Source organism: Amphibalanus amphitrite, unplaced genomic scaffold (assembly GCF_019059575.1).
Source record: "Amphibalanus amphitrite isolate SeventyFive unplaced genomic scaffold, NRLGWU_Aamphi_draft 000800F_arrow, whole genome shotgun sequence".
Taxonomy (NCBI): domain Eukaryota; kingdom Metazoa; phylum Arthropoda; class Thecostraca; order Balanomorpha; family Balanidae; genus Amphibalanus; species Amphibalanus amphitrite.
The window spans coordinates 201,486-214,088 of record NW_024882294.1 but is presented as its reverse complement, the minus strand read 5'-3'; the positions used below and the strand labels follow the sequence as shown (position 1 = coordinate 214,088).

At 48.0% G+C, this 12,603-nt stretch overlaps 1 protein-coding gene across 2 annotated transcripts; it reads left to right on the top strand.

Moving 5' to 3' along the window:
• Positions 1 to 199: 199 nt before the first annotated feature.
• Positions 200 to 10,930, top strand: LOC122366357 (TBC1 domain family member 23-like). 2 transcript variants are annotated; one of them, XM_043338532.1, is made up of 13 exons: positions 200 to 294; positions 2,441 to 2,658; positions 3,061 to 3,265; positions 3,532 to 3,655; positions 4,390 to 4,514; positions 4,777 to 4,927; positions 5,299 to 5,463; positions 6,358 to 6,562; positions 6,808 to 6,902; positions 7,194 to 7,542; positions 7,841 to 7,979; positions 8,283 to 8,477; positions 9,095 to 10,930. In XM_043338532.1, exons 1-13 carry the CDS (start codon positions 254 to 256, stop codon positions 9,321 to 9,323), a joined length of 2,241 nt encoding a protein of 746 aa, XP_043194467.1. In that variant the 5' UTR covers positions 200 to 253; the 3' UTR covers positions 9,324 to 10,930. The 2 variants fall into 2 exon arrangements, with proteins under 2 accessions (XP_043194467.1, XP_043194468.1); XM_043338533.1 differs by having other exon boundaries at positions 223 to 294; positions 7,844 to 7,979.
• The last annotated feature ends 1,673 nt before the right edge of the window (positions 10,931 to 12,603 follow it).

The following is a 12,603-nucleotide window of genomic DNA, read 5'->3' as shown; positions in this document are numbered from 1 at the left end:
AAGTTTTGAAATAGGCTAATGACGTCATCAATGCCTGAATTCACAAATTTCCTGTAAATAATGGATTCAATTTAAAATGTAAAAACAAGTAAATAATTATTGAATCAGTTGTTTCAAAAAGAACACATGCACACTTTTTCAATTCATACGTAAATATTTTCAGAAAAACGGCGTTTGCATTAATTTCTTCTACGTCATTTACAAGTATCAGCTGTTGTTATTGGAAGTTGTCAATAAGCCAGTTGACACAAAAATGGCGTCGGATGGTGACGCGGTGAGCGATGATACGTCTTGGTAAGGAATAAAATGTACCATTGTACTGTAAGTTTCTGTTTTATGAATGTGCATGCTTTGCTTCTGCTTTTGAAATGCTCTTTAATTTATCAAGCCATGTGCTGCTCACGCAGTCGTCGGGAATTCGTGCGCTGGATATGTCTCATCAAGAGTATGTGCCATTCACTCGGCATTATTGATAAAATAATTACATTAATGCCTTGTCAATGCTAAAAAATATTTTATATCATCTTTCTAAGTGCTAAGGTTCCTAGGTTTCAATGCTCTTTGACTCATTAAAATGCCAGTAAGTCAGACTGTAGTGTTGTTTGCAACTGAGCTGAGTTGACGAGCCGCACCAGCTAGGTGGTGAATCTGCCCCAGTGGCCAGCCCACACCAATCTGGTGACATTACCACCTGGTGATTTTCTCTGACTGAGTTCTTTCCTTTTTGTGTTATTGTTTTGTGAATTTCATCCATTTTTAAGCAGTGCAAAAGGAGGAAATCACCAACCTGAATAGAAATTGGCACGAACCTTGAGCCAACACTTAAGATGACCTACAACCAATATAAAAATTGTTTGCAATTTTGTGCAAAAATTGCAATAAAAGGGCTAGTACCCTTTGATCAATCCAGATTGTGTTTTCCTTGTTTCGTTATCAGTTTCTGGGACAATGATGCACCTGCACAGAAGTTACCCAGGAGTTCACAACAATGTTATTATTGTTGGGTCCACACCATTTCACACAAAATCTCCACCACAACATGGTACCTAGGTATATACATATTCCATTGGGCAGCTTTAAAGTGCTCCTGCAGTCTGCACTGTGCAGAGACGACGTCACAGATTGTCATGCTTTGCAGTCTGGCCATTCAGTAGATGTTACCACACTACTGCCAACCACATGAGGTGGTAGGTATTACTCAGTTCACATAGTTTTTTTCTGTATTTTGGCAGTGGTGGAGCCAATGTCAAACAGCAGACTATTGAATAGTCATTGGTTTGGTCCAATCTTATCATGCTAGTAATCAGTACCAAAATTTTCAAATAAACATGATATATAAACTAACCTACCCTAATGTCAAGTCCTAGCCTTGTTTTGACTCAATTCAGTTATGTAAAAACTCATGTGATCATTCAGGATGGGCACTCAACACTCAACAGTGACTGCTTTTCTCTATAACTTGTCCAGATGTCAGGTGGCAGCCCTTTCATCACTGACCTCTGCACTATCTGCACAGAAATATGACAAGAAATAGTAACAGGTCATCTACCCTTGAACCATGGAAGCTAAAACACTTTAAAGGAAAAGGGCCACCTTCGTGAAATATGAAGATATTGTTGTTTTTCATTTTGACATTATTATTTTTCATTTTCTTTTTAAAACTGGTGCCAGAAGTGCACAATTCGCGAAAAAGTATTTAAAACTATTTAACATATTGGTACTATGTTGATACTCTCTACGGCACCTACTGTATGATGGCATAGCGATGACGTCACACTCAAGCCAATCAGCGTTCAGAAGACAGACTCGTCGGATTGTGTCAGATAAGCTGATTGGTTAAAGCTGAGCTGGTTGGAGCTGATTGGTAAAAAACCAAAGCCTCGCCGCGGGTGGCTGTATTGTCGGATAAGAATGCATTCCTGGGATAAGGACGCATTCCTGGCGTATTTTCTTTTAAAATTGCTGATAACTACGAATGGAGGCCGAAATCGGCCGTAAGGAGGTAGACAGACAGGTTTTCGGATACGGGCTACAAGATGGCTATCTCAGTTTCAATCCCCATGTTAAAGGTGGCCCTTTTCCTTTAAATAGCTACCTATCTAATACCAATGTTGAGTTATTGACACCAGATAATAATAGCAATAGGTATTCAGCAATTCCAGATCTTGACTAGGAAAGGAAAATACAGAAAAAACAACAACATTTTTTTAGATGAAATTATATTTCATATTATTGTTTTGCCCTTGCTACCCACTGAGATATACTTATTTTTAAAACAATCTATAAGGTTTCTAAAAATGAGAACACTGCTTCCCAGCAACTAGGTGTCCAGCCTTCTCACTAGTCACCATGTCCATCTACCCCACCAGATCTACCTGCCCAGTGTCCAGTCCAGCCACCCCAACTAACCCCTCCCCACCCCACTCTCCACGCCCGCCAGGACACTGGAGCTGGAGGCGGCCCTCCTCAGTGTCCCAGAGGGGGTCGATGTGCGCGGTATCGCCAAATGCCGACCCCTACCGGACGATCTGCGCGCCTCCGCCTGGCTGGCGTGCCTGGACATCCAGCAGGATGTCGACGATGGTCTCATGACCTTCACCAACATCTACGACCTGCCGGAGCAGCAGACGATGCGGGAGGACATCCAGCAGCTTGTTGGTGAGTATTGTGATTTAGTAGTTAAAGGGGAAATATTTACCGCCCCCAGTCCCCCCACTGTGACCAGTGAGCGTTTCTGACCTTCCCTACCCATCTGACTTTTCACTTTCGTTTCCACTTGTGACACTGTCATCTAATATTTTCTGTTCTTCGTCACCTGTTGGGCGTTGGCTGTGACCCTGACTAACCTTTTTCGCTCGTCATTACCCGTGACTCCGCCTGACTGTTTCCATCCATCCCTACCCATATTACCAGTCAACGTCAACGCTCCGTCCATCGCTACCGGTAAACATATGTGACTGGAAACCGAAACTCGCACCCGTTACAATCCCGCAGACCGTTTTCGTCCCCCCCCCCCTACCCGTGACCCTGTCTGTCTGACCTCCGCTCCCTCCGCCGCAGACCGGCTGGGTAACGACGAGGGTGACCGCGTGTCGGTCATGTCGGACGTCGAGTCAGTACTCACCCACTACTGCAAGTCGCAGCGGGACACCTACCGACGCGGTAACGGCTGGATGGACATACTGCAGCCCCTGGTGCCGCTGAAGCTGAACAAACCAGAGCTCTACTTCACGTTCACAAATATATTGCAGCGGTACATACCAAAGTGAGTTGCTTGTCGGATTGGACTGGTAGGGAATTGATCAGCTCATACAGCAGCTAGCATAGGAGGGGCTGCCTTTCGGTATAGTCGGGATTCCGTCTTTGACGAACTCAACAGCCTCACTATGTCTGTTGACCAGAAGACCTACCAGTTCAATGGTTTGAAGTTTGAACGGTATCATGTGAAACCCTTCGGCCGTTTTACGTTAGGTCGGCGATGGCTCGCAGTGCAGGGCTTCGTTACTGACCAGACTACGATTATCGCGTCAGGAACTGCACCAAGGACGGCGACCCGTACCACCTGCTGCGGCTGCTGCTGCTCTACCACGAGCCGGAGCTCTGCAACTTCCTCGACACGATGAAAGTGGCGCCCGACAGCTTCGCAACCACATGGGTATGTGCTGTGGCTGATAGTAATTGCTGGGCTACGAACTTATCGCCTTAGCTGAGATTTATGTATGCTGAATAGTTAGCTTCGAAATGTCGCATATTGACAAAAGCCTGCATTCACGCCGATCTTTGGCATACACCGCAACACATTTGTCGTTGTTTTTATCAAGAGAGGGCTATCAGGAATTCATTATGTTCCATTGTTCCTTCTTGTTAACTTTTGGTAGATACTTGTTCAGAAGTTGGCCGTTCAACTGTTTCGTTTCCTTTAGTATTTTATTCTCTTTTTTTTTTTTGTATCATGATTCATGACTTCATATAGGTACTAGTGATGTCAATTTCAGAAAACATATGTCCAATGTCTGTCCAATGTCCAATACTTACGTCGACCGTCCGTCCAAAAATGTCCAAGCCAACCATTTGTCCAAAGATGTCCGACATCTACGCAGTAGTTTACACTCAACACCGTTATTTAATTTGCTTTTAATGTATCGTTACCAGCTCAAAAGTGGTAATCATATCGAAAGCTGAGCTTTCTAATTGCCAATCAATGTTAAACACGATTACTTTATAAAAATGTTGAGGTGTAACAAGCGATTGCCCAAAGTTGTCCAAAGCCTGCTGTCATTGTCCAACCGAATTCCGAATTGGACATTGGACAAAATCGGAATTCCGAAGATTCAAGTTCCGATTGACACCACTAAATTAGGTACCCTCATAATGTGTGTTTCGTTTCAGCTGAACAGCCTGTTCGCGGCCACCTGTGACCTGAAGGCGCTGCGGGTCATGTGGGACATCTACTTCCAGATGGACGACCCCTTCCTCATCTTCTTCCTCAGTCTCGTCATCCTCGTCAACGCTAAGTGAGTCGGAGTCAGTTTCATCTGGGAATTTCTTTTTTTTAACCAAAGCGCTAAGGAATGGTACTGGGTCATTACTATGTTTAGGCGTTGTGTGGGTGAAACGGCGACGCTTGACGAACATAATTAGGCAGATGAAATTTTCCTTCAGCGTTAATTATCGTCAGCTATGCTAATTGGTTTCTGTTGACAAGAAAAAAAACTCGCCGTACCACAAGCTGTGTCCCGTTAACTCCCATCTCACTGATACCCTCCGCTCGCCCAGGGACCAGATTCTGGAGCTGAAGGGCAAGCCTCGCGCTCAGATCGTCTCCACAGTGGCCTCCCTGCCCTGCTTCATCCAGTCGGATGACGTGCCAGACTTCTGCGAGCTGGCCAACTTCTACTCCATGAGAACACCGAAGTCGTTCAGACGGGTGCGTTACTGCGTGTGGCTGATGACATGGCAAGATCATGGTTGTGTGAGAAGATGGCTCCTGGTATTAGAGGCAGTTCTGTTGACTTGACGGTCATGAATCTAACCAATGCTATTGAACGATGTACAACAGGCACCGCTGAGTGACATACTAATTTTGGCTTCCTTCTTGTTTACATCCGCCGTTTTTCTCGTTTTTTTTTTTTTTTTGCGACATGATTAACACTTCCTGGGAGGGTGGCTTTGTTACTGTATCAAGTATTTTATCTGTAATAGTGCAACAAGACAATTAAGCTCGACTCAATGTTCTGTTTTGTCTTGGATGTTTCAATCAACTTGCCCTCACCATCTCTTTTACCTCCCATCCGACAGAAGCTGTACCCGTCGCTGTTCGGGGTGTGTGCGCCGCACCTCTCGTCCCTGCTCACCCCGACCGTACCGCTGGCTCAGTCACTCTGTCTGCCCGTCTATGCTGACGAGATCCTCTCCAGCATGGACAGCAGGGACGCACCCGATGTACTGCCGGAGACAGAGCTGGTGAGAGGGGAGGGAGGAGAGAGAGAGAGAGAGAGAGAGAGAGAGAGAGAGAGAGAGAGAGAGAGAGAGAGAGAGAGAGAGAGAGAGAGAGAGAGAGAGAGAGAGAGAGAGAGAGAGAGAGAGAGAGAGAGAGAGAGAGAGAGAGAGAGAGAGAGAGAGAGAGAGAGAGAGAGAGAGAGAGAGAGAGAGAGAGAGAGAGAGAGAGAGAGAGAGAGAGAGAGAGAGAGAGAGAGAGAGAGAGAGAGAGAGAGAGAGAGAGAGAGAGAGAGAGAGAGAGAGAGAGAGAGAGAGAGAGAGAGAGAGAGAGAGAGAGAGAGAGGAGAGAGAGAGAGAGAGAGAGAGAGAGAGAGAGAGAGAGAGAGAGAGAGAGAGAGAGAGAGAGAGAGAGAGAGAGAGAGAGAGAGAGAGAGAGAGAGAGAGAGAGAGAGAGAGAGAGAGACGTAGGAGGCGTGTAGTAGATACGGAAAATGTTGAGTGTGTGTGTGGAGATTGCGGAATATTCCCATAAGTCAGTGGGGGAGTCGGAAAGAGGGGAAAGTTTGTGATGGACGGGGATGCGTCGTAATGCGTCAGCCGTCTGTGTGCGTCGGGGCTGAATGCTATATGCGTGAGTGGTGACTGAAGAGATCTGATGGCTGTCAGGAGTCGGAGGGAGGGAATAAGTGTGGTCGCGGAGGAGGATTAATAGCAAGGGGAGTGTTTGTGAGTGAATAGAGCCTCGCGGTATGGGCCGGGGGAGAGGCACGACTGTTAATGGGCTGAACGAGATTGACCGAATACGCAGCTGCTTCCAACATACGATATTCTTTCGTTTGTTCTGTTCGAGTATTGCTATTATCCTTGAATGGCACACTCTTCCATTGTTGAAAGTCCAATCTCCGGTGCGTATTTCAGGTGAAGTTTTTCCTGGTGGACTGCCGGCCGGCCGACCAGTATAACGCCGGTCACCTGCCCACCGCGTTCCACCTCGACTGCACTCTGATGCTGTATGAACCCGCCGCGTTCGGGACTGCCGTGTCGGCTCTGCTCAGTGCACAGCGTCAGGCGACGGCGGCGCAGCACTCGGCTGCCGGGGAGCACCTGTGCTTCATCGGATCTGGTTGGTGTTATTGAGTTATGATCGATGTAATCATGTAATGTATCACATACCTACGTATTGGGTATCAAGGTTGCTTCATTGACAGGTTTATTTGAATGTTATCATGGCGTCTTTACTATAATTATCTCGTTTGCAAATTTTTTTATTGCCTCACGTTCATGGTTGAGTTATTGGTTAGACCAAATACAGACTTTGTTTATGCATTGCGCACACTTGAAAATACATTTTTCCATGCCTTCGCTCAGGTCGGGAGAAGGAGGACCAATTTCTTCACATGGTGGTGGCCTCTTTCCTGCAAAAACGCTCCCTCTACGTCAGCAAGGTGGAAGGAGGCTATCAGGTAACGTCGCCATTTTACATAGACAGCTTTCTGTGGTTTTAGATAGCTTTCTGTGGTTGTTGGCAACTGACAAACCGAACCGAGCTACAAATGTCTGAAGCTTGTTGAATGTCGTCTCGGGAATATATGAGCAGGCAATGGGCCCCTCATTGAAGCAAGTTTTGTACAATTTATTGGTAAATGGGTGTTTGCCTTGACTGACTGATTCACAAAACAGATAGCTACCATCGGAAGTTATATCCATACCTTTAACTTCATATCACAGCTCGGCATATTTCTTCTCACCCCTAGGCGGTGCACGACATGCTCTCTGAGAACCTGTCGGCTCTGACGGACCACAGCGCGCGCCACTGCGTCGTATGTACCCCAGACGAGGCACCCGCCGGCGCTGGGCCCGGAGGCGACCGTCCAGACGCCCCTCAACCTCCTCAGCCCGGTACCGGCACCAAGGTCTCTCTAATCGATCGTCTGAACGCGCGCTGGAAGATGAAGGGTCAGCAGGTGAAGGAGAAGCTAGTTGATATAATCACGAACGCAGCTATGGAACAGCAGACGGAACGGCATGTCAGCAGCCAGGACAAGGGCAAGCGGTATCGCAACATGGCGCCCGTCTTCTCACTGGATGATGATGAGGATGGACGTGAGTAAACCAGGGAGGAGGAAAGATGGGGATGAGGACGTGGCATGGGACGGGCTGGATGGGAATTTGGGAGAGGAGATAAAACCATGGGATTGCTTGGTAAATATTCTGCATGTAGCGAATGCCGAGTGGTGGGTTAGGGCATGGGCCGTAGATAAGTATGTGGGGTGGGCGTCTGTCGTGCGTCTATCTGACGATTTTTCAATATGACTGCTGACTGTCAATGTTTCTATATTTAGTGCAGAGTGACGAGATTCATCACACGCCGTTAATTCAAATGTGTCTATTAACCATTTAGCAGGGAGTGACGAGGAGCTGACGATGCCGGTCGAGACCACTATGGAGCTGGTGGAAATCGCCGAGTACATGCGGAAACCGGAGCTCCTCGAACACTTCAAGTGCCAACACATCAAGGAGAACAAACAGGCACATCCCAGGTACGTCCTGGCGGTAGCGGCTGGGAAGACTATGCCTGCTTTCGTTACGGAGTGCTGTTTGCGATACAGAGTTGTCGGTATGGTGCTTGTTCTAGTTTTGAATATTTTAAAGCGTTATAAAGGGGTCATTCTCTGTTTCCAGTCGTGCATCCTTTCTTACCATAGGAACGAGAACGACAGAACAGTATAACATATTTTTCCTGCTTACGAAATTGACTCACTCAAACAACTTATCGTCACAGTCTTCTACAACTCGAACCGGCCCAATCCGAACTCACCTAACTCGTTCTCTCTCACCTCCAGCTTACTTCTGGTGACACCTACCCAACTGCTGGTCCTGCGAGAGGTGCCCGACAAGCCCGGCTGGGCGCGGCTGGCCGCCCGGCGCTCACTCACCTCCGTCGTCACAATCACCAGCAAGAAGAAACGACCGGAGCTGATTACCTTCAAATACGGCGTTAATGACGGCGATGGCATGACCATCACGGACTTGGACAGGTGGGTAGCATTGATCATATATGACTGAGATGACGATTAGAGGAAAGGGTTTGTCTGGGAGAATATGGGGCACATGTCGATGGGTAGGTAGAGTATGTTAGGCCAGTGAGCTGGATCTATCAAGGAAAGTGCCGATTGAGCGGGATGGAATGGGTCGCTCGAACTGAACGGGTTGCTTCTGCGGACGAAGGGGACGCGGTTGGGTTGACTTTTAAATGACAAAGTTTGTCGAAGAGTGTCAGCTGTGGCGCCTCGAATTATGTTCGGCTCACAGTATGCCGAACTGTTAGGTGGAGCTCTGAGTCTGAAGTGTTTTATACGTTTTGGTTGGTACGGAACTTTTCAGTGAGCCATTGTTACCACTACTGCTCGTCAGCAGCCGCCAGTTTGTCTCTTATCGTAACTGATCATGTTCCCCGTGTTTAATTGTGTTCGGTCATTGTCCTAAATTTTGTTCTTTCCGTGATTTATGAGCCCATGTGCTCTGTCTTGATCTGTGTGCCTATGCGTGCTATTGTGCTGCTATGTGTATAGCTGATGTGTGCTGGCCCATGCTGTGTGTTCTCTGCAGCGCGTTATCAGCCCTGACCTGTGCACCCCTCCCCTCCCCGCCCCAGGTTCTACATCCCCCGCGCCGGTGAGGCGACCAAGGCGGTAAAGATGGCCATTATCCGTCTATCTGACGACACCCTGGGCCAACCTTCTGACGGGCCACCTGGTAAAACCAGACAGCGAGAGGCAGGCGAGCCAATGGAGGCGGGAGAGAGTGCTGAGGCGGCGGCAGAGGGGGCGGAGGGAGCCAGCGAGGCGCTCCCACCAGCAGAGGCAGCCTCACAAGAGGCGTGACCTAAACGTGCTGAGCGTGAGGCAAGTCCGTGACCATTTTCCAGTAACGTATGGTTACCACGTCAAGCCGTTTCAGTAACGTCGGTCCAGTTCGTGTGACAGTGACACGCGCGGTGACTGGTCCAGCGTGCAGCCACGCCAGGCTAGCGTTTTGAGCAGTGTTTGACGTGGCACCGATTGACGTAGCACCCCCATGTAACCAGTGTAACGATGGCCGTTTTTGTCTAGTGATTTGATGAAGACAGCAGGAGACCTGCCTATTCCTCAAGCCGGTCCGACATTCGAGAGCTCCGTCTCTTTCGTAGAACGCCTGAAGGCTGGAGCGATTGTGAGAAAGAGGCGACACCGGCGAAAACCGTGATGTGCGAGGAAGACGCGATGGCTGTTGTCGGGGTCATGATAGCCGCGAGTCGCAGCTCCTGCCGTGCCGGCTTGCTGTGGTGGTGCGTTTGGTTGTGGACCAGATTGAAGCTGTGAGGGTTCTGTGTGCTGTGCGGTTGGAATCATGACGATGGATTTGCATAGTGTGATGGATGAACTATTATAGACATTCCCAACAGATGGGTGAGTGTTCTTAGTCCTCGTTAGGTAAAAGTCACATTCGCTAGCCGCTGGGATTGGTGCAGAATGCCTTATCAATATCCAAGATTGAGCTGATAATCATTGGCGATTGCAGTTATGTCAGTGGGGTGAACTCGACATAATATCGTCAGCTTTGATTTCTTGTAAATGTGTCGTTAATTTATTTAATTTAATATCTATTCCCATAATTATTCGTCGGGCTCGGGCCTCGGCAGAATATATAAGGGCTTGCATCGTTGGTTATCCGTGCTTGGTTTTCAAACAGAATTCATTTATGTTTATCAAATGCTGGATTAGTACGTGGATTGGCTATAAGCTAAGAAGTCATGTGTCCGGTGGTATATACGGACAGCTTTTGGCGAAGTAGTGAGGTTGTCTTGCCGCAGTAGGCCCATGCTCATGTGTAGTTCGCAGTGTCAAATTATCCCAGCGATGCCGATCTGTGTATATTGTCCGATAAAGTGTGAAGTGGATGTTTATCTTTCGTCAGAATCAGTGGCGAGAAAAGTGACCCCCGTTTGAGTTCCGATCCGCTGCGGGCTAGCTTGTTTCTAGTCAAAGTCGGTCGGAAAAGGGCTGATTATTGAGTGACTGGTGAAAAATATGACTTGTGACGTCATGTGTGAACCTGTGACGTCAGCTCTGTCTCTGGTAGAGACCCCAGAGAGCGACATTGACGAATGCGATTTATTGGTCCGTGAGGTTCAACTGTTCTACCAATTACGGTGTTTGATTTATGATACCGTGTGGGTGTGATTTGTGTCCGAAAATTGTCCGTTTCGTCTGTGTGATTCTGCGGTTGGGTCACACTCTACCGTGTTCTGTAAGTTGTAACCCCCCGTTGCGTATCGAAGTGTGTTGCGCCGGCGCGACTGCCAATGAGGGTGCATTTCAACCACCTCACCTATCGAAAAGGCGATGTACCAGTGGAGGTTGTAAGACCGTTGTTTCGTCCAATGTCCATGTTCTGTTCCCGTGGGGGTTTGTGCTGCCACAAACGCTAAATATATACCTGCTTGTCTTGACTCGTGAATCTGTGTGGCAGATTGCGTAATGTACGATAGCCAGAGGTGCGTTGGGTGCCTTGTGCGACGGTATCTAGTGATCCCAAGCCATGATTCATAGATGATGGATGATAAGTGTCCATTTCGGATAAAGGAGACGCCGCCACCCATTAACGGTGTCGTTGGGGTCTCAGGTCAAGGCTCAGGAAGTTGAGCTAGGTACGGCACTTACTCGTGATCTTGAGGTATTTTCGTGCGAGTGCGAAGTTCATGTTGTTAAGGAGTTTTAATTACACCACTGAAGTGCATTAAGCAAGAGGCAAGTGTGAGTGCACTCAAATCGCATGACGTCTCTTATCTGCCGGTAAACGAGTCTCACTGCCTGGTTGGCAGCCCGGTTATTAGCTCTCGCAGTTCGAAAACACTCATCGCAGATCGGATTGCTAGCGTAGTGGGTCATGCGCCCTGTGCCCTTAAACTCGTGTAAATGTACTTTAGGTAAACCTTTGCTTTTTGTGACACCTGACTACATGCCACTCTGAATATTTTCATCTTTAATTAATGATTTGTGGGGAACATACCACTGGATCCAATGTGCATTTATGTAGAAGCTTCGCATTTCGAGCTCCCATATTTTCCATCGAATCTCCGGCTCTGCTATCTGAGTTCACTGCCATGGAGCTCCATCGGCTCTAAATGACCCTTAGAAGTCACGACTCACGATAGCCAGAAATGATAATTCCAGTCGCGGATTCCACCCTATATCGTCGTATCGTATGCCTACATATATTCACACAGCCCCTCCCGGTTCCACGCCCTAAAGTTGAACAGACGGCAGGCGAGCGCGAGCCGTACGTACGCTTATTCCCAATGTGAACGGAAGGCCGCCTTGACCCGTCGGCAGTGGCGACTGCGGTCACGCTATTGGAAGTCGTGGGACGACACTTCCGAGTATGGTCACGCTCCAATAGCCGGGAGATGAGTCGGCTGGGGACTTCTGTCGCCGAAGGGAATGGGTTCCGGGATCCATCGAGAGATGGAAACTAAACGGGCGGGGCTGGGGTCAACTGGCCTGGCAACAACTACATAAAAGGACGGCTAAAGACGGCAACAGACGGCCAAACAATCGAAGTGTTACTGTGTGCTATGTATAGTCTAGTAGGGGAGAGTGGGGTAAGATGCCCAGGGTGGGAAAGACGCCCCACCCCCTCTAGCGGCGAAACAAAGAATCGAACCTGGAAATTAATGTTCTTAGCGTAAAGCGGAAGCCTGCCTTGTTAACTGCACAAAAATTTGCGAAGCTTAGTCGGGCAACGGCTGGCTGGTGATTGCATGTTTTTTATTTGCTGCTTTCAAAAAAATATTTTGGTGTCAAAACATTGTAAATATCAAAGAAGGTAGATAATTTTTGCGTCCCTTGCTATAGTCGTGATACAGTGCGTGTACTGTGTACCAAACAGTTTGTTTCAGGGTGTAGTTTTATGTCTAACAAATTGTGCTGATTTAATGTTACTTCGGTACCTTCGGATAAGATGCCCCCTGTCCTGATGGGGAAAGACGCCCCCCTAAATCCCTAGGCTGTCCTTCAAGCAGCCCGTCAAATCATTTATTACATACTTGTGATGAGAGACAAAAGCCGATCTGGGACTATTGAGAGTCCAGTACGGTCGGGTGCTCCCCATGCCGGTCTCTCG

Coding starts and splice junctions, on each gene's coding strand:
- LOC122366357 (XM_043338532.1), top strand. CDS start 254: ATGGCGTCGGATGGTGACGCGGTGAGCGATGATACGTCTTG. Junction 2,659..3,060: donor GGACATCCAGCAGCTTGTTG/GTGAGTATTGTG, acceptor CCTCCGCCGCAG/ACCGGCTGGGTAACGACGAG. Junction 5,464..6,357: donor TACTGCCGGAGACAGAGCTG/GTGAGAGGGGAG, acceptor TGCGTATTTCAG/GTGAAGTTTTTCCTGGTGGA.